The sequence below is a fragment of the Scylla paramamosain genome, chromosome 39 (assembly GCF_035594125.1).
Source record: "Scylla paramamosain isolate STU-SP2022 chromosome 39, ASM3559412v1, whole genome shotgun sequence".
In the NCBI taxonomy this organism is placed as follows: domain Eukaryota; kingdom Metazoa; phylum Arthropoda; class Malacostraca; order Decapoda; family Portunidae; genus Scylla; species Scylla paramamosain.
The window spans coordinates 15,147,889-15,169,864 of NC_087189.1; the positions used below are offsets into that span (position 1 = coordinate 15,147,889).

Here is a 21,976-nt window from a genome sequence, read left to right on the forward strand (position 1 = left end):
GTGTGTGTGTGTGTGTGTGTGTGTGTGTGTGTGTGTGTGTGTGTGTGTGTGTGTGTGTGTGTGTGTGTGTGCGTGTATTGTGTGCCCGCATGTATGCATCATGCTGTACGTATGTATGTTCGCATACAGGTTGCATATGTGTGAGTGTGTGTGTCTGTGCATGTACATATGAATGTGTGTATGTATGCAGTTATATGTTGTGGTATGTATGTTTGTGGGTATCTATGTAAGTGTGTCTACCTGTGTTTGTGTTCGCAGAAGTTCACGTATGTGAACATATATGTGGCACAGTATAGCATACTATACACTCCATCACTCATTATTGTGTCATGTGCTGCAAACAACAAAACAAGTAGTCTATTATTACCTCTATCATGTGCAAAATGGCGGCTCAAATAGGAACAAGTCAGGGTGTAAACATTTGCGCTACTTGTGTAATTCTTTATTCAGGTCTGTATAAAAGCTTCGGCTTGATGGACCTGGCCTTACGTATTGAACTGTGTATGAAATGCAGAAATGCATTAATGTTACAAAAGGCAAACAAAATATATCAATCAATCAACCTCTCTCTCTCTCTCTCTCTCTCTCTCTCTCTCTCTCTCTCTCTCTCTCTCTCTCTCTCTCTCTCTCTCTCTCTCTCTCTCTCTCTCTCTCTCTCTCTCTCTCTCTCTCTCTCTCTCTCTCTCTCTCTCTCTCTCTCTCTCTCTCTCTCTCTCTCTCTCTCTCTCTCTCTCTCTCTCTCTCTCTCTCTCTCTCTCTCTCTCTCTCTCTCTCTCTCTCTCTCTCTCTCTCTCTCTCTCTCTCTCTCTCTCTCTCTCTCTCTCTCTCTCTCTCTCTCTCTCTCTCTCTCTCTCTCTCTCTCTCTCTCTCTCTCTCTCTCTCTCTCTCTCTCTCTCTCTCTCTCTCTCTCTCTCTCTCTCTCTCTCTCTCTCTCTCTCTCTCTCTCTCTCTCTCTCTCTCTCTCTCTCTCTCTCTCTCTCTCTCTCTCTCTCTCTCTCTCTCTCTCTCTCTCTCTCTCTCTCTCTCTCTCTCTCTCTCTCTCTCTCTCTCTCTCTCTCTCTCTCTCTCTCTCTCTCTCTCTCTCTCTCTCTCTCTCTCTCTCTCTCTCTCTCTCTCTCTCTCTCTCTCTCTCTCTCTCTCTCTCTCTCTCTCTCTCTCTCTCTCTCTCTCTCTCTCTCTCTCTCTCTCTCTCTCTCTCTCTCTCTCTCTCTCTCTCTCTCTCTCTCTCTCTCTCTCTCTCTCTCTCTCTCTCTCTCTCTCTCTCTCTCTCTCTCTCTCTCTCTCTCTCTCTCTCTCTCTCTCTCTCTCTCTCTCTCTCTCTCTCTCTCTCTCTCTCTCTCTCTCTCTCTCTCTCTCTCTCTCTCTCTCTCTCTCTCTCTCTCTCTCTCTCTCTCTCTCTCTCTCTCTCTCTCTCTCTCTCTCTCTCTCTCTCTCTCTCTCTCTCTCTCTCTCTCTCTCTCTCTCTCTCTCTCTCTCTCTCTCTCTCTCTCTCTCTCTCTCTCTCTCTCTCTCTCTCTCTCTCTCTCTCTCTCTCTCTCTCTCTCTCTCTCTCTCTCTCTCTCTCTCTCTCTCTCTCTCTCTCTCTCTCTCTCTCTCTCTCTCTCTCTCTCTCTCTCTCTCTCTCTCTCTCTCTCTCTCTCTCTCTCTCTCTCTCTCTCTCTCTCTCTCTCTCTCTCTCTCTCTCTCTCTCTCTCTCTCTCTCTCTCTCTCTCTCTCTCTCTCTCTCTCTCTCTCTCTCTCTCTCTCTCTCTCTCTCTCTCTCTCTCTCTCTCTCTCTCTCTCTCTCTCTCTCTCTCTCTCTCTCTCTCTCTCTCTCTCTCTCTCTCTCTCTCTCTCTCTCTCTCTCTCTCTCTCTCTCTCTCTCTCTCTCTCTCTCTCTCTCTCTCTCTCTCTCTCAAGCGGTCTGTTCACCACCATCCTACTTTTCGCCACTCAGCCAAAACTGAAACAAGGTACATTTTTAATTTCATGAGAACTAGAATGGGTATTAGAAGCAGTCGATTGTCTGTGGAGGCAAGGCTGAGCCTCCTGGGCGAGTGTGGCGTGGACGCCGTGAGGCTGTCCCGCCCCCGCTCAGGGGGCTGCTGTGGGAGGGGGAGGCGCTCTCTGGCCTCCTTTACCTTCCGGCAAGGGGCCGAGGGGGGGCGAAGCCCCTCGTGTCGGATCAGGCGGCCAGCCTGAACATGGACAAGCTGGTCGCCTTGGACCAGGAGACACCCATCAGGGTGCAGTGCCTGGCAGGAGGCGAAACAGTCTTCTGCCAGGACTTGCCCCTGAGGGACCTCCTGGCCGGACTGAGGTACACTACGGCGGGGCGTCACGCCGTTTTGTACTTCAGCCTGGCCGGAGGTCTGGGTGTCCACGGGGGGCAGGGGCAGGGCTGCCCCGTGCTCTTTTGCAACAGCAAGAGAGTGGGCAGCCGCCCCAAGCCCCCCCAGGAGGACCAGGCTGTCCGCGTCCCCGAGGCGGGGCAGGAGGCCGGTCCCGCCCCAGAGGCTGGCCAGGTGGTGGCGGCCAGCCCTGGGGACGAGGCCGGCCACGCCCCTGAGGCTGGCCAGGTGGTGGCGGCCAGCCCAGGGCACGAGACCTGCCCCGCCCCAGAGGCTGGCCAGGTGGTGGCGGCCAGCCCGGGGAAGGATGGCCTGGGCCTGTGGGTCTCGGCCCCCAGCCCGGAGGAGGGGCAAAAGGAGGCCAGGAGAGCCACGACCCCCGCGGAGGACGAGGGAGCGGGGCTCGTCCTCCGAGGAGTGGGGAAGGGAGTGGTGACCCCTTCCCCACCACCACAGCGCCAACTCCCCCAGCCAGGGAAGGCTCGCCAGGGGAGGGGGCAGGGCTGGAAGCAGGTTGTCCCACGGCCTGTGGGACAACCTGCTCGCCATTGCACAGACCCTGTCCCTCACCCTGGTGGTGTACTCCGCCCTGCTGGAGTACTTCCCTGACTGAGGGGGGCAGCCGGCCCCACAGGGCAGTCGGCTGCCCGGGGAGGGGGAGGGGGGGAGGGGGGAGGGGATAGGTTAGGTGGGAGGGGGGGAGGGGGGAGGGGGGAGGGGATAGGTTAGGTGGGAGGGGGGGAGGGAGGGAGGGAAGACAGCCAGGAGGGGGGAGGGAGTGCTGTCTTGGGAGGGGGGAGGGGGAAAAGGGGTAGGTTAGAGATAGGTTAAGTTAGGTTAGCTTAGGTTAGGGTAGGTTAGGTTAGGTTAGGTTAGGGTAGGTTAGGTTAGGGTAGGTTAGGTTAGGTTAGTTTAGGTTAGGTTAGGTTAGGTTAGGTTAGGTTAGGTTAGGTTAGATTAAGCTATCAGGACAAGTAAATAACAACACTAAATTCTCCGGCAATGGGGAGAGAGAGGCCTGTGTTCTGAAACTCTACGCTCTCTCACCACGACTATTTTCAAAGGCCACAGAGATTATTAGCCGTGCTCACAACACTGCTTCTCCTGTTAATAATGCACAAATCAGGCGTGTGCGGCGGCCATCATGTGAGCAATGCACGTATTTTCGTGTCCACCTGCTGCCTTGGCAGAGACAGAGCGAGAGAGAGAGAATCACGTTTTTTGCATGGCCAGTTTTCCTTTGTTTCTTCTTCGCATATTTTATTATTCGCATATTTATTACCAAATTACTCGAGAATGAGCCTTATTGGAAGCCAAGGGAAAATAAACTGTATGATCGAAGTATGAGAAGATTAATATACGTACTTGAAAATGTACCTTATGGAAAGTATAGGAAAATTAACCGTATGATCCAAGTAGGGGAAAATAAATATAGCTACCCGAAAAACAACCTTATTGAAAGTTATAGGAAAATAAACCGTATGATCGAAGTATTGCAAAATAAACCTTATAGCAAAGGAAGTGGGAGGGAAACGTCTCTCTCTCTCCCTCAATGAGAGAGAGAGAGAGAGAGAGAGAGAGAGAGAGAGAGAGAGAGAGAGCGCGCATACCTTGATTTATGCCTCGTTAGTCAGGTGATTTGATGCATCTCTATTCTGTCCACCTCCCTAATGCAGGAGTTAACCGGCATTCTCAATCATTCGTCACTTTCTCTGCTTAACACTGGAACTCACTGCCTATTTCTGTATTTCCTCCTTCCCATGACTTGAATTCTTTCATGAGGGAGGGCTCAAAAACATTTCTGTAATCTGGCTTACCTTTTCGGTCCTCCTTTAGATACTAATACTGACAAATCAGTGTAGCCTTTTTATACGTAATTTAATGCCCTTTGCCCGCGCCCTTCTTACACAAACAAAGATAAACAAAAAATGCAGCACACAAGAATCTAGCAGACTAAAAATACTCCCTCCTGACCGCCCACCTCCCCGGATCCTCCGTGAGCACCAGTCAATTATTCCTCAGCTCAGCAGTCGCCCTTCATCACAGCCTTGTTAAAACACCTTGCTAACTCTTTGGGGATACCAGGCACATAGACGCAAGACAGGTGCACAAATACACAAACACACAGACAGACAGACAGACAATCATAACACATCATCAGGCAGGAGAGCAAAAATCGTACATAATGACTGTTCTCTCTCTCTCTCTCTCTCTCTCTCTCTCTCTCTCTCTCTCTCTCTCTCTCTCTCTCTCTCTCTCTCTCTCTCTCTCTCTCTCTCTCTCTCTCTCTCTCTCTCTATCTATCTATCTATCTATCTATCTATCTATCTATCTATCTATCTATCTATCTACTTATCTGTCTATCTATCTGTCTATCTGTCTACCTTTCTATCTGTACATCTGCCCATCTCTCTGTCCATCTATCCATCCACCTATCTATCTACCTATTCATTTACCTATCTTTCCCTCTATCCTTCCATCTACCCATCATTCACCCTATCTATCCACCTATCCATCCATCCATCTCTCTATCTGTCTCTCTCACGTCACCAAACACAGTGACCACCAATGCTTCCCCAGCTGCAGTCGTTCACGCCACAGCTGCACCAAGCCTCGCTCATGAAAGTGTCACCACCAGATACCTCTCCTCCAAACACTCCCTGATACCTGCCATTACCTGCGTGACACTTGTGGCTTATCGCAGAGGTGATCATGCGCCATTCAAGGTAACCAGGTGAGTGAGTGGACATAAATACGAGTAAAAGAACAATAATGGGAGGAGGATATAGAAAGGGAAAAAAAAAAAAAAGCAGTGAAAATAATATATTGTGAATTGCAGCAGAGTGGCGAGTGTCGGGGCTGCCTCGCCCTACACTCCATTACGGTGAGCAGAGGTGTGCTGGTGTGGCTGTGGGAACACACTGTGACGGAGTTCTCGCGGCCCTCTTCATTATGTGCTGTACACCACGCACGATAAAAACTTAATTACATTTCTCCTTACAGTAGAAAAACCAAGCACAGGATAATCGCCGACTCCGATGCACGCCGAACAAAGGTGAATAAAGATGGCAGGCAGCATTCGCGCGTGTCGTGCGGCGTCGAGCAAGTCGGTAAGCGGGTCAAACCAGAGCATGGAAAATAAATACATAGTACAAAATAAAGGCATTTCCATAAGTCGAAGGCAGCCGTGCGGAGGTGAAACACAGTGACCACACTCGTCAAGGTGCTGCGGGGAGGTGGTGGTGCCTCCACCGGGCTCCTCAGAATGCTCATTTCGCCATTTTTCAATCCCTGAATTCAGCATCTCAAAATTCTAGCGACTACAGCAAACTTCGCCCAAGTGTCAAAGTGGCATGCAGGCCAAGCAGGTAAGCAGTGATGAGGGCTGCCCACCTTGCCGCGTCACCTCGTGGCTGAAATACACAACACCAGACACTGAAAGTACTTAGTGCTACTTACATTGAACTTCACCTCTTGATGGTGGTGGTGGTGGTGGTGGTGGTGGAGGTGGTGGCGATCGTTACCTGTGACGGTGAAAAAAAAAAAAGTCAATTAGATGATAAAAAAGAAAGTTAACAAAACAAAATTGCACACTTTGTATCATAGTCATATTTTCTCCTTCAAGACACAACAAGTCGAGGACATGCATCGTTTGTGTACGTCTGATTGTTCTTTCTTACTTTGACTTTCCTTTGTCTCACACTAACACTTTCCTAACAAACTTTTTTTTTTTTTATTTACATCAACAAATAAACAATACGTACAGTAATATGAAGTGCAACAGACATTTCCCGAAGACTTACAAAAAATACACCCAACACTGTATGGTTTACGAAACACATACGAAACACTGTCCACATACTTACTGAAACACCGCAAACTTCCTTCGTAGGTTTGACAAATGCAGCAAACATTACACACAGGTAACTAACTGTGACAAACACTAAAAAACACTGTCCACATACTTACTGAAACACCGCAAACTTCCTTCGTAGGTTTGACAAATGCAGCAAACACTCTACACACAGGTAACTAACTGTGACAAACATTCTAGGTACACTTAATGGAATGTGGCAAACAATATCAAAATATCATAGATGGTTATACACTGTTCTGTAAAGACAAGGAAAACAGGAGAGGAGGAGGCGTCGCGTTATACGTTAGGGACACATTACAGTGTTGTATTAACAGTAGAATTAAAACTTATAGCAAAACAGAGTCGATATGGGTAGATATTAAGGAAGAATCACAGTCAGTAGTACTGGGAGTAGTGTACAGGCCACCGAACAGTACAAAGGAAATTAACACCTCACTGTGGCAGGAAATAAATAGAACAGGCAGGTACAGTCAGGTATGTGTGCTAGGAGATTTTAATTTTGGGAATATCGACTGAAGCCTGATGGTGGGTAACAAGGAAGCAGAGGAATTTCTTAAGGTATTTCAGGATAAATTTTTAAAAAAGGTAGTCGTAGAACACACAAGGGGGAACAGTATTCCAGATTTAATTCTTACTAACAGGGAGGAAGCAGTTACGCAGGTAGAGGTTGGAGGACAGCTAGGTAACAGTGACCATCAAGAAATTAGGTACAATTTAAAATGGGAGGAAACTTTTAGAAGCAAAAACACTAGTAAAATACCTGACTTTAGGAGAGCAGATTTTGAGGAATTAAAAAGGTACCTCCAAGGAATTGACTGGCAACGGATGCAGGGTGAGGTCAGGTTCGGGACGGAGTTGAGAGAGATAAGGCAAGATAAGAGAGGTGAGGTGAGGCGTGAGGGTGTAGGACAAGAGGAGGGAAGATGTGTCCGGAAGGGGCGGAGGAGAGAGAGAGAGAGAGAGAGAGGGGGATAGGTGTGAGTATGTTGGAGGGTCAGGTCATGCTGAAATGGGAGAGGTGAGGTCGAGGTGAGTAGATAAGGGAGTGGAGAGGATGAAAGGGGCCGAGATGAGGGAATTAGGTGCAGAAAATGTAGATGAGCTGTGTAAATATTTCGTAGATAAACTGCATACAGCTCAGTTTGCAAACATCCCAAATACAGCAATAAGATCACAGAAAATGATCCTAAATGAATGACTGCTAGGTTAAAACATTATATAGGGCGGAAGAGAAGTATATATATAAGAGATTAAGGGCAGGTGAAGAAGTTTTAAGGCCACAATATAATGAATTAGTTAGAACAGTCAGGAGGTTAACGAGGAAAGCTAAGGGCAATTATGAATTAAAGGTAGCCAGCCAGGCGAAGACGGACCCCAAGGAATTTTATCAGGTATACAGGACGAAGAACAAGGATACTGTAGGTCCATTAAAGGCAGCAGATGGGGAGCTGGTTAGTTCTGGGGAGGAGGTTAGCAAAATTGTGAATAAGTATTTTTTAACTGTCTTCACCCAGGAAAACATGCAGGATATGCCAGATAGTGAACAGGTGTTTAGAGCAGATGAGAATGAGAAGCTGACAGATATTTCCATAACTAGGGATATAGTGGAACAGGAGCTAGATAAGCTAAAAAGTTCAAGACACCAGGACCACATGAAATATATCCCAGAGTACTTAAGGAATGCAAAGAGGTTATTAGTGAGCCGATAGTTTCTGTCTTTAGGAAATCACCTGAGTTAGATGAGGTACCAGTAATGTGGAGGCAGGCTAATGTAGTACCCATCTTTAAGAAAGGAGATAAAACTTTAGCGTCTAATTATAGACCTGTCAGCTTAACTTCAGTTGTGGGTAAATTATTGGGGTCAATAATAGCGAGGAACATTAGGGAACATTTAGACAATTAGAATCAGTGCATAACTTGATAAATCAGTCACAGCATGGCTTCACAAAGGGAAAGTCTTGCCTGACAAACTTGTTAAGTTTTTACAGTAGAGTGTACGAGGCAGTAGATAATGGTGATAGTAGATTAGATAATGGTGACAGGTAGATTAATTAGGTCAGAATCGGATGCCATCGCCTTGCAGGCAGATTTCGATAGGATGAAAGAATGGACGGACAGATGGCAAATGCAGTTTAATATCAACAAATGCAAAGTGCTTAGCGTAGGTAGAGGAAACTCACACAATAGGTACACATTAAACAACCAAACTCTGGTAGGTACAGGGTACGAGAAAGATTTTGGAGTTATAGTTAGCTCTGAACTCCGTCTAGGAAAACAATGCATAGAGGCCAGAAACAGGGCAAATAGGGTACTAGGATTCATTTTTATGAGTGTTAAAAGTAGAAGGCCGGGAGTAATATTAAAGTTATACTTGGCGCTCGTCAGACCTCATCTAGACTACGCTGTGCAGTTCTGGTCCCCACATTACAGGAAAGATATAGGTCTATTAGAATCAGTACAGAGGACAATGACTAAAAGGATACAAGGGATGAGGAGTATTCCTTACGAGGCGATATTGAAGTTATTAAATTTACATTCTTCAGAGAGACGTAGGTTAAGAGGGGACCTGATAGAGGTCTTTAATTGGTATAAGGGTTATAACAAGGGGGATGTAAGTAAAATTCTTAGAATCAGCAACCAGGATAGAAGAAGAAATAGCGGGTTCAAGCTTGAAAGATTTAGGTTTAGGAAAGAGATAGCAAGAAATTGGTTCTCAAATAGAGTGGTAGATGAGTGGACCGGACTCAGTAATCATGCTGTTAGTGCTAGGACATTAGGGAGCTTTAAGAGAAAATTAGACGGGTTTATGGATGGGGATGATAGGTGGAAATAGGTAGGTATATTTCATACAGGGACTGCCACGTGTAAGCCTGGTCGCTTCTTGCAGCTTCCCTTATTTCTTATGTTCTTATGTTCTAATATCCATGCACTTGATAGAATAAGGCAAACATTTTCCGTAGACCTAATGAAAAGTGACGAATAATATCTGTAGATTTAAGAGAATGTGGCCAATGTCAAGTGTACACTTGATGAAATGCTGCAAACACTCTCCGTGGACTTAACAAACTCCGGCTAAAAGTCTCGGTACAGTCAATGACAGAGGGCAGATATTCTCTCTAGCTTTTAAGAAATACGGCAAATGTTTTCTATACACTTCATTTTCATAAACTTAATGTTCAGTGTCTCAAAAACTCAATTCCTCCATCTATCAACTCAACACAACCTTCCAGACAACTATCCCCTCTTCTTCATTGACACTCAACTGTCTCCCTCTTCTACACTGAACATCCTCGGTCTGCCCTTTACTTATGATCTGAACTGGAAACTTCACATCTCATCTCAAGCTAAAAACGCTTCTATTAATGTGTTTAGACACTTTAACAGAAACGTAAGTATAAAAGATTTATCATTCTTTTCCTTTTCCCTCTTTCGGTGGAAGAAGACAACAATAAAAACCCAAATAAAACCTCGCATTAATTCAATTTTGGCCAGCTACTCCAAGCAAAAGGAAAAAATGACTTCTCATATACAGTGAAACTTTATATATATATATATATATATATATATATATATATATATATATATATATATATATATATATATATATATATATATATATATATATATATATATATATATATATATATATATATATATATATATATATATTCAGACGTGGGCATGATCATGATCACTAATCAAAAAATCATAATCGTTGGCTGTGATTACGTAATCATAATCAAATCATAATCATATTTTTCTTGATAATAATCGTTGATTAAAATGTAATTATTTTGATTTTTTTTTTTTTTTTTTTTTTGTAATTTCCATGAAGCACTTCGCTTTCAAATCCAAGTATGTTAGGAAAGCTTAGCACCATCTCATGTTTTACTTGCTTGTCTCTCATGATGTACGAGTATCAGCCAAATGCACACAAAGCCTATACGTGTTTCAGCAGACTTCAAATGCACTACTGGTAAAAATGATTCCCGCCAGGGTGGTGTGGGAGTGCACAGCCACACGGTTACTTATGAAACATGTTGTCTGTTGTCTGTCAGTGTGTGTGTGTGTGTGTGTGTGTGTGTGTGTGTGTGTGTGTGTGTGTGTGTGTTGTTGTTGTTGTTGTTGTACTGTATCACCCAACACATTTGTACATGCATATGCTGCTGGCTATGTACTGTAAGGCAAACAACACGTTTGTACATGCACACGCTGCTGGCTTATTTAAGGCAGACAGCTGGTAGACTCATCACTCCACTCCACTCCTCAACAAGTACATCTCTAGATCATCATGGGGAAACCAATACTGGATCAGTATTAAGAGAGTCTTAACGAGGCAGAAATCAAAGTTTGTGCTCTCTAGAAAGACTGTGAGACAGACAGAGATGTTTCGCTCGTAACATTGCATATATAACAGCTAACTGGCAGCTCAAGACGCACGGGACGTAAACCACCGAAGATAGTCGGAATGCTTAATGAAATGATGTAATTAAGAATATTTACAAATAAAGCATTTCAATATGTAACAGGAACAAAATTTCAAATAAATCTTGCTGCATCTTAATTTATCTGTACAGTAAGACATACAAATAAAAGATATATTTGAATCCTGATGAGAGCAACAACATGCTAGACCAAACTGTTATCTGTACTCCTCAACAACCAAACTCCCCCACCGTGCCACTCATTTTGAATAGTGAAACAGAAAAGCAGTAGCAAAAACAACCAACAGTCATTGACATTGTCCTAGTGTGCCGCCGCCATTATCTGTTAACCAGACCGTTGCTTCATAACGAAAAGTGTTTCTCTTTCTTAATGCAATGCCATATATATGTGTGTGTATATTACACCAAAAAATTAAAATACAAATAGCAAGAAAACTCACTCCCACTTTCCCTTCAGGCTTCACGATAAATTTATATATATATATATATATATATATATATATATATATATATATATATATATATATATATATATATATATATATATATATATATATATATATATATATATATATATATATATATATATATATATATATATATATATATATATATATATATATATATATATATATATATATATATATATATATATATATATATATATGTATATATATATATATATATATATATATATATATATATATATATATATATATATATATATATATATATATATATATATATATATATATATATATATATATATATATATATATTACCGCAATGTATTGAATTGTTTCTACTCTGAGAAAGCTCATCCAGATGTCAAGGTGGATAGCAACGTGGAGGCAGTAACAACAGCAGCTGGTGGAGCCCTTGTTCCAATAACTGACTTTGGGATATCTATTACAAGGAAAAAATGGTGCAATGGTGATCGCCGCCAAAAGGAAATGGACAAGTTACTCCTTCGCTTCATTGCCGGCTCTCTCCAACCTCTTTCAAGGGTTGAGGATGCTAACTTTCAAGCTCTTCTTAACAAGGCTTAGCCCAGCTACAGCAGCCCAAGTCGCAAGGAGCTCAGCAGCAAGCTTCTTCCTTCGCAAACTCAACAACTACAGGAACATCTCAATAAGAAGTCTTGTTCTGTTGGTTACGTCTGTGTTACACCTGACCTTTGCACAAACAGACAGATGCGGTCGTGCACTGGGATCACGTGTCACTTTAATGATAACTTCCAGCTCCAATCAACACTGTTGGCATGCACAAGATTCAAAGGGTCCCACACTGCACAAAAGATCCATGCCACATTCACAGAAATCATCACTAGCTTTAACCTGCAAACAAAGATTTTGACAATTGTAACCGACAGTGGCACCACTGTCCTTAAAGCACTCGTGACACTTCCCGGTGTGGACGATGCGGACACTAATCAAGACAGTGAAGGCGAAGAGGAGGATGACACCTTTCACATTCCTGATAACAATGACAACTTGCTGCACCTATTGCCTGGCCATGTCAGATGTTTTGTTCACACTTTACAAACTACTGTGAAAGATGGGCTCCAAGAAGCAGGGCCTGTCTCAGGAGTCACTGGAAAAGCCTCACGTCTAGCGTCACACGTTCGTCACTCTGCACTGCCATCTGACATTGTCCAAGTCAGTGCAGACCTCGGGACAAAAATGCAACGCGATGGAACACCAGTAACAAGATGCTTCGCTCCCTTCTCAATATTGATCCAGCCAAGCTTCATCAGCTAAACTGTCCAGTAAAGATAACCAAATATGAACTTAATCTCATCAAGCAAGTAACACACATCTTGACACCATCTGAAGTAGCAACTCTAGAGTGTCAGGGAGAGAATGTTGTAACGTCAAGCAAAGCAATTCCATGCATTCGTGGACTGAAAGCTGAGCTTCAACAACCGTCACAGACACACAAGTCAAAGGTGATTACTACTCTCAAAAGCTCCATCAAGAAAACACTGAAGATCTATGAAGACAAGGCGATGTTTCAGCTGGCTTCACTCCTAGACCCACGCTTCAACATGGACTGGTGCCCACCACAACAAGTCATGTTCATCACATCCCTACTGAAGTCTAAAGTACATGACATTATGTCCACTGCCACTGAAGAAAAGGGTTCCCTTCAGGAAAATAAGGAGGCCCCTACAAAGAAGTGCAGGCTGTTCAGATTCATGACACCATCAGCATCAACGAGCTCTTCCCTCTGTACATTAACATCAACTTTATCACAAGTACAATCCTACCTGAGTCAGCCAACAACAGAGGATGACAGTGACCCCCTTCTCTTCTGGGAACAGAATCAGTCACCATTACCTCAACTAGCTATACTGGCTCTCCGATATCTGTGTATCCCACCATCATCAGCTCCAGTTGAGACACTTTTCTCTCTTGCTGGGAAAGTCTTTCGTCCTGAACGATGCACAATGACCGATGTTCGCTTTGAGGAGTTGATGTTTATCAAGTGTAACCAACACTTAGTAAATTACACATTACATGACAAATAATCTAGCCTATATAGCCTGTGATCATGATTTGAAATAAATTCATAGAAGTAATGTATTATGTACTGTAAAGCAAAAACAAATAAAACCTCTTGCACACTATGTATGTTTTTAATACCATTAGTTAGTAAGTGATTCAAACGGTTATGTTACTGTGCTCAAATATGGAATAGTGCACCTAATACATGTAGTTTGCTACCTGTTTAGGCATTGTACATAATCATTAATAATCATTATCTTTTTATAAATAATCACAGCGAGATGTGATTGCAATCATAATCTAATACAAATCATGCACAAAAACACACACAAAAAAAAATAATCGTAATAAAAAATTACAAAAGTAAACTAATCATCATTTAATCACAATCAAAAAAGTATTCCACACCATAATCAAAATCAAATCATAATAATTTTTTAAATCATGCCCATGTCTGGCAGGTGTGGGATGAGCTTCCTCACTGAATATTAGTAGTGAGGTTTGTGTAGGATGTCATTTATCACTGAGTATTAAATATGTGAAGTGATTTGAATCGAAGTGTAATGTGAAGTGTTCCAGATATTGAATGGAATCAATTTGAGGGGAGATGAAACAATTCTCGTAGTTTTTCGTTGTTGTTGGAAGTCGTCTATGGTCGTCTGAGTGTAAATATATGTCAAAAATACAAATTAAGTAAAAATTATGAAAACTTAAACGCGTTCCCTTGAACCCACAAAAGCCAGTCTTAGAACGCCAGCAAGATCGTGCAGCATAGCAACGTGGCACTGGTGGCATTGGTGAGATTTATATTGTAAAGAATAATGTTGCAAAGATGATAGTGCATAGATTGACATTGCAAAGACAGATAATATCAGACTGATATTGCAGAATTTAGGATATTGCAAGAATAGGATGTGACAAATGTGACATGAGAGTTGTAATGATTTGTTGCAATTGATGTTGTAATTACTTGTTGTTGAGTTGCCTGCGAAATTTGGTGTTATACTGAAACAATTTGTGAAAATTTTGAGTACTAAAGAAAATTTATGATAAAAGCAGTAAAGTTATTCATTCTGCGTCTGTGTTGCTGGCAAGTTTTCATCATACAAGCTCTCACCCCATACTTTTTGTGGCTACCTTACTTGCCCCGATTAATAACCATCTTGAAATATGTTCGGTGAGTTATATTGCTTGTGTGAGAAGGGAATTATGACCTCTTGTAATGGTCATCAGTTACTTGTTTCACCAGCGGCACACAAACAAATAGAGGGAGAAACACACTGGGAAACACACATATCAAGACAATAAAAATGTGCAGCATGTCATAGGTGTTGTCATCATAATCGGTATAAGAATGGCAATATTGTTGACTTCTAGACGGTAGTGATATATTAGTAGCTACTCGTAGATTGACCCACGGCAGGGAACACAGGAGCTACAGAGTTGTATAGGAGAAGATGGTAAGGATAAGATTTCATTATAAAACACCTAATCCTACAAATGGCAGATTCTGTTTGATGCCGAAAAATTAGTTGTTTAGAAACGTAAAGGAGAGGATTTACTAAGCAGAAATTTACAGAGAGAAGCAAGTGCGAGAAGACGATAAAATTAATGAAGGAAACATACGAGCCGAAAAATTAATATATAAGTAGTAGCTTTGATACAGAAGCGAGTGACTGAAATAAGGTTGAAAATTTCTGAAGGGTGGTACAAACTTGTATCATCATGAATAAAAAACTATAAAAAAAAAATAAATAAATAAAAAAAAAAAACAAGAAACGAGTTGTCCTCACAGCTGATGTGAGTACTTGATTTATAGAAAATGATGGTCTATGAAAATTGACATTGCTTGATATTTAGAAAATTGATAGTGGCAATGGTTAGTGATAAATGTAATGCAAGAAATATGTGAATTAAATTGTTTAATAAGAGTCACGTTGAAACCTGAGATAAACGCGGAAGCGTATGTCTGATGTCCAGGCCTAAATAAGCCATAAATAGACTGGGTTCATAAGGTGACTGGAAATAAAAGCAAATGCTTGGAGTGAAGGCAAAAGAAATTTTTCAGTCTAGCATTAAGAAAACGCTCAGCCACGTAGTAAGACAGATAAAGGGGAGAATTAGGATATTGAAGTCACTGTAAAATACTGTGAGAGGTCATCGAGTGGGATAACACTAATGGAACAGTGCTAGCTTAGCTCATTCAACAGAAGGATTGTTAGCTAGACCTCACTTCAGTGACAAAATGCAAGTCTGATGAGGAGATAGTTCAAGTTACCACTACAGCTTCTACTTATGTTTTTGATAAATTACAAAATTGCAGCTAAATTGAGTAAAAAGAGGAATTTAAGCATATAGTAAAAAAAAAAAAGTATGGAAAGGCAAATAGATGTTAATGAAATGAATTCATAACTGTATATTCACAAAAAGTAGTAAACAAGTGACTGTACTGAAAGACGATGACATGCTGATCTGCCCTCTTGCAAAGTACAATGATATGTGATAAAAAATATTTATTGATATCGCGAGGAAAGGAGTGGGTTTTCAAAATAATAATGAGATAAGGTTGAAGACGTCTTATAAGCGTGAGTTCGAGTGTAAAAATTAGATGTCAATAAATAGCGAGAATTGTCTATGTTAGAGTAGTTAAGAATGGGCACTGGAACAACTTTTGCAACCTGTGTAGCTCACACTCCAAATAAATACACAGGAAATTCGGCGATAACGATTTGTGGAGGATTGTGAGGATTATGGAAAAGCATCCTGATAAGTTAAGACATTGGTCAGGAGGAGGACGAATACAAAGGAAAGCCAAACAGCAACAGACCTCTTAGTCCTTGCAAGGCTGTCTGGTAACTACTTCTAACTAGCTACAGGGAAGAGAGACAGGACAGCATAGCAGAAGGCTCTTTCCCACCCATCACTCCCTCCAGCTTGTGCTGGCATGGAAATAGTTGGGAAAAAGTACCATGCAGTATGGAAAAACTGACATGGAATTTTCATAGGAAAGAATGAAAGGAGGTTCTCCTATTTACCCTACGGTGAACTCTATACGCCTATCTGAAAGTAAATACAATTTATTATAAAATTTGTCTGTAAAATAAGAGTTTATTAGTGAATTTAGTAATTACTCGGACAAGAAGAGAGTTTGTTGGGGATTTGCTTTTAGATATTTGTCTATTTTATTTTTTAATGATTCAATAGAACTGCTGTTTACAATTTCTGCAGAAAATTTATTCCATATATTTACTATACGATTAAAGAAAAAAATGTTTCACCTCGTGGGATTTAAAACGTTTGGGTATAATCTTGAATACATTATTTCTTGTTAGGTTAGAATGATCAATAATAAAATATTTAATTGCATCAATGTTACTATATCCTTTAAGGATTCTGAACACTTCAATTAGGTCTCCTATTATCCTGCGCTTTATTAAACTAAATAGTTTTAGTTCTTCCAGTCGTTCCTCATACGCCTTATTACGCAATCTTGGAATCATCTTTGTGATTCTGCGCTGTATCTTCTCTAGTTTTTGAATGTCTTTTTTTGTAATATGGTGACCAAAACTGTACACAGTATTCTATATGAGGGCTCACCAGTGAGTTATATAAGGCAAGTATAAACATTTCTGATTTAAATTCAAAGGTTCTTCTAATGAATCCTACTAATTTATTTGCCGTCTTTACTGTTTTTTATGCAGTATTGACTCGGCTTTAGGTCGTTTGACACAACGACACCAAGATCTTTTTTTTTTATCAGGGCTTGACAGTGGCATGTTTTTCTTTACATGAATAGGAGGAGAGGGAAAAGAGGAGAAGGAGGAGGAGAAGGACGAGGAGGAGGAGGAGGAGGAGTAAGAATGACGAGTGAGGACGAGGAGTGAGGAAAATGAAGAAAAGAGGGAGCAGAAGGACACCAAGAACAAAGAAAAAACAAGAAGCGAGACACACACACACACACACACACACACACACACACACACACACACACACACACACACACACACACACACACACACACATAAAAATAAATAAAAAAATAAAAAAATTTGTGGATATCTATTAACGAGAGAGAGAGAGAGAGAGAGAGAGAGAGAGAGAGAGAGAGAGAGAGAGAGAGAGAGAGAGAGAGAGAGAGAGAGAGAGAGAGAGAGAGAGAGAGCAGTGGGGGTAAGTGATGGTGGTGGTGAGTGGGATGAAGGGTTGATGCTGTGTTTCTCTATATACTTTTTCTTTTCTTTTCCTTCTTCGTCTTTTTCTTATTCCTGTAATTTTGTAGTGAGCAACAGATGGTGCTGCGACACATCTCATGAAATGATTCTTCCACTCAGAATATTTAACCAAAGCATGTTACACTAAACGAAGAAAACACTACATGCATATATACAAAATAAAACATTGAGGTTATTCCGTGTTGTTGAAGATAATGACCATCCTGTGTCCTCAGGTCACAATGATCCAGCTCCTGCTCTTCTTGCTTCCTCACTGATGCACGTAAGGGTCATGGCTCGTTTTCTTCCCTTGGATGTGTAAACGCGGAACTGAACTTACACAGTGACACGAGAATGTCGCAGTGTAAGTCATTTTAGCTGACCCCAAAACTAAACGTCAGTTACGTTGTGTGAATTGTTAACTGTGGCGAGGTTTTCCAAGGCTCTAAATGGCTGTCAGACCGTGGTGGCGTGAAAATGTTAGTGGGATATTAGTGCATAGGTGCTCGTGTATCGATAGAGACTGAGATATCAGAGATAACTGACTGAGGGAAATTAATATTTAGACAATTAAATATACTGAATCATATAAATGTATTATATCTATTGTTTTGAAGTGAGTGTTCATGATTGCAGTGTTGGTTTGGCAAAAATTAAATATCATTAATGGAAAGGGTGCATCTCTGTTGCCGATGAAAAATAATCTTAATTCTTTACCTTCTTTCATTCTTGTCTCTGATTGGCTAAAGTCCTCATCACATTCTAGAACCAAGGTTTTTCATTGGCCCATCTGGTGGATGCCAAAGTGCTTTAGCTCCAAGCTGCTGAGTGGCTGCAGAAGCGACCGCTGAGGTATACTAACAGTCCCATCAGGTTTTCAGTAAGACTGGCCAATGCCTGGATTTTCTACAGAAGATTTTGGCGCACCGCTGAACAATACAAGATTCAACAAGAAGAACAAGAAACAACAGTCAATGGACGCTCACGAGACCCTCGGTGAGAAGAACACGGAGAAAATGAAACAGACCAAGCACCACAGCAAGAGGAGGAGCTTGGAAAACCTCCAAGACTGCACCGGTCATAAGAAAACAAACACTGAAGGGGTTATGGAACCCAAAAAGCAGAGGAATAACTTAAAAACCAAGACGCGGATGAGGATGGAATATTTGTATCCGATTATAGACCCCAACAAGAAGAGGAAGAAGCAGGACATGGAGGGCGATGAAAACCAGAACAAGAAGACCAAGAAAGACACGGAGGACCACGAGAAGCAGTACAAGAACACGAAGAAGGACACAGACGACCACGAGAAGCAGGACAGGAAGACGAAGAGGGGCACAGAGGACCACAAGAACCAAGACAAGAAGAGGAAGAAGGACACGAAGGATCACGAGAAGCAGGAAGAGAAAAGCAAGGACAAGGAAGATCACGAGAACCAACACAAAAACACCAAGGGAGAAGGCAGGAAAAAACCGAAGGAAAGGGTGGAATATGGAGTGCTGTAAACGGATTAAGGACTGCATCAAGAAATGGAACAAAAAGGATAATGAAGACTACGAGGAACAGGCCAAAAAGAGCAGCACGGAGAAACGTGAGAGCCAGGCCAAGAAGAGGAAAGGTAAGAGTATTGAAGACCATGATAGCCAGGCCAAGAAGAGAAAGGGGCAGGGCAAAGAGGACCATGACACCCAGGTCACGAAGAAATTGCACGACAAGGAGGAACATGACAGTCAGGCCAAGAAAAGAAAGAGGCAGGACAAGGAGGAAGATGATACCCAGGCCAAGAAAGTGAAAAGGCAGGACAAGAAGAAACATGACACACAGGCCAAGAAAAGGAAGAGGCAGGACAAGGAGGAACATGATACCCAGGCGAAAAAGGGGAAGGGAGAAGAGAAAGAGCCAAAGAAGAGGAGGCCGCTGGAGAATTATAAGCGTATCCTTGATCACCTCAGGAAGAGGGGAGGGCGGGACAGCAGCAACGTGCTGAAGCTGAAGGTGGAGGCCGAAAGAGTCAAAAAGAAGAGGAGTGTGAGCGAGTACTGCCGTGTTCATCTTGAGGAAGGACACATGACGGATGCGACCGTGCGCGGCCATCCATGTCTTGTCTTTTTTGACACCGGCGCCTCAGCCAGCATCATGTTCCTGTCACTGGCTAAGAGAGCGGGCCTCCTCACGGGCCGCGAGAAGACAGAAAAAAATACTCTTCTCTACCTGGAATGGCATCCTGTTGCTGGACGTGATCATGCTCGACGAGGTACTGTTGGTGCTGAAGGACGGCCTTGCGGTCAATACGCCCATGTTGGTGTTTCCAAAGGAGGCGGAGATCACCTCTCGCAACGACGTGATAGTGCTGTCCATGAGCCGCCTGCAGGAGGCTGAGATGCGGCAGGACTTCCATCACGACGGTAGCAGCACCCTGTTCCTGCGTCACCCGGAACGTCTGCGGCGGAGACCTCAGCCAGGGCGCGAAGGGAAAGTGTTCGCGTTTGCCGCACAAGCACAAGGCGTCGAGGAGCCGCTGATGGTGCTGCTGGACACATGCTCTACTATACCATTCTCTATCACCAAGATCGGCCGGTACAACGTGCGGTGCAGGACAGGAAGCGAGACTGCGCTGCCGACACGAGTCATTCTGCAGTTTGGCAGCGGCACACTCACAGTGCAGATGAACACCAACCAGGGGGTTAGCGACTTCGACTTTGTGTTTGGACGACCGCTGCTCTGTAAATTACGAGCAGCAATAGATTATGTTGATTCGACCATGACGTTGAAGCTCAACAGAAAACAATTCTGCCTCGACATCTTCCCTCACTGAGCGAGCCGCCCTCCCGCGTCCCCTCTCCTCTCTTTTTTTTTTTTTTTTTTACTTATTTTATTTATTTATTTTTTTTTTATGTATCATGGAAATCAGCAGAAGGAAAAAAAATATTAAAAAGCCTGCACAAATGTAGCTCACAAAAAGAAAATAGGAGTAGTGACCTGGGTACAGAATTAATGCGGATTAAGGACATTAGACAAAGTTTTCCGGATTAAGGATGTTAAATGAAGAAAATAGTCTGGATTAAGGATAGTGGATTAAGAAAATATTATTATTATTATTATTATTATTATTGTGAAGAAATTCACAATAATAATAGTACATTAACGGAAAAGTCTGGATTAAGGATAATGGATTAAGAAAATAGATAAAAATAAGGATAGTGGATTAGAACAAAACTCTGAATTAAAGATACTGGATTACAAAAAATAGTCGGAGTGAAGGCTAGTGAACTAAGAAAATAGTATCGATTAAGGATACTGAATTAAGAAAATGGCCTAAATTAAAGATAGTAGATTAAGAAAATACTCTGGATTAAGAGTAAAGGATTAAAAATACTCCAGATTAACGAAAGAGGATTAAAAACAGTCTGGATTAACGATAATGGATTAATAAAGTAGTCTCCATTAACACTTAAACTGCGGACAAAAAATAAACATCATGCACGGCGAAAATCTAAATGCAGAAGTAAATAATGAATGAGGAGATTGTGATGTGAAATACTACAGCACATGGAAGTGGTACAGAAAATATTAGGGCAACACAAGGAACTCAAAAAGCGCGCCAAAATTTCACTTGCCGGGTAGAATGATGACGACAGGAGAAAGCTCTCGCTCACTCTCGCTCTGGCTCCGGCTGTCGCTCTCTCTTCTCCTCTCTCCTTTCCGTTCCTTTCTCTTCTCTCATCTCTCCTCTCCTCTCCTCTCTTCTCTCCTCTCCTGTCCTCTCCTCTCTCCTCTCCTCTCCTCTCCTCCCTCCTCTCCTCTCCTCTCCTTTCTCCTCTCCTCTCCTCTCCTCTCCTTTACTCTCTCCTCTTCTCTCCTCTCCACTTTTCTCTCCTCTCCTCTTCTCTCTTCTCTCCTCTCCTCTCTCCTCTTCTCTCCTTTCTCCTCTCTTCTCCTCTCCTCTCCCTTCTTCTCTCCTCTCCTCTCCTCTCCTCTCCTCTCCTCTCTCCTCTCCTTTCTCCTCTCCTCTTTCCTCTTTTCTCCTCTCCTCTCTCTTTTTTTCTCCTCTCCTCTGCTCTCTTCTCTCCTTTCCTCTCCTCTTTTCTCTCCTATTCTTTTTTCTCTCATTTCTTCTCTTATCTTTTCTCCTCTCTTCTTCTCTCTCCTTTCCTCTTCTCTCTCCTCTTCTATCTCCTCTCCTCTTTTCTCCCTTTTCTTTTCTCTTATCTCCTCTCCTCTCCTCTCCTCTTATATCCTCTTTCCTCTCCTGTTTTCTCTCTCTTCTCTTCTCTTCTCTTCTCTTTTCTTCTCTCCTCTCCTCTCCTCTCCTCTCCTCTTTTCTTCTTTCCTCTTCTCTTCTCTTCTCTCCTCATAATTTCTCTTAACTTTTCTCCTCTTCACTCCTCTTATCTTCTCTTCCCCTTCCTTGCCTTCATATTAAATGACATTTTCTCTCTCTTCTCTTCTCTTCTCTCCCCTTCTCTCATCTCCTCTCTTCTCCTTGTCCTCTCCTCCCCTCTCCTCTCCTTTCTCCTCTCCTCTCCTCTCCTCTCCTTTCCTCTCCTCTCCTCTCTCCTCTCCTTTCTCTTCCTCTCTCCTTTCCTCTCCCCTCTCCTCTCCTCGA

General features: G+C 42.4%; 1 protein-coding gene across 1 annotated transcript; it reads left to right on the forward strand.

Annotated features, from left to right (window-relative positions):
- Nucleotides 1-18,263: 18,263 nt before the first annotated feature.
- LOC135092325 (glutamic acid-rich protein-like) lies at nucleotides 18,264-20,185 on the forward strand. Its single transcript, XM_063990777.1, has 3 exons — nucleotides 18,264-18,866; nucleotides 18,913-19,629; nucleotides 19,685-20,185. The coding sequence occupies exons 1-3, from the start codon at nucleotides 18,264-18,266 to the stop codon at nucleotides 20,183-20,185; spliced, it is 1,821 nt and encodes a 606-aa protein (XP_063846847.1).
- The last annotated feature ends 1,791 nt before the right edge of the window (nucleotides 20,186-21,976 follow it).

What these genes read in the sequence shown, in the direction of transcription:
- LOC135092325 (XM_063990777.1), top strand. Translation starts at nt 18,264, where the DNA reads ATGCCTGGATTTTCTACAGAAGATTTTGGCGCACCGCTGAACAATACA. An exon ending in AGGAAAGGGTGGAATATGGA is followed by an intron (nt 18,867 to 18,912) that starts GTGCTGTAAACG and finishes TGGAACAAAAAG; the next exon opens with GATAATGAAGACTACGAGGA. An exon ending in ATCATGCTCGACGAGGTACT is followed by an intron (nt 19,630 to 19,684) that starts GTTGGTGCTGAA and finishes GTGTTTCCAAAG; the next exon opens with GAGGCGGAGATCACCTCTCG.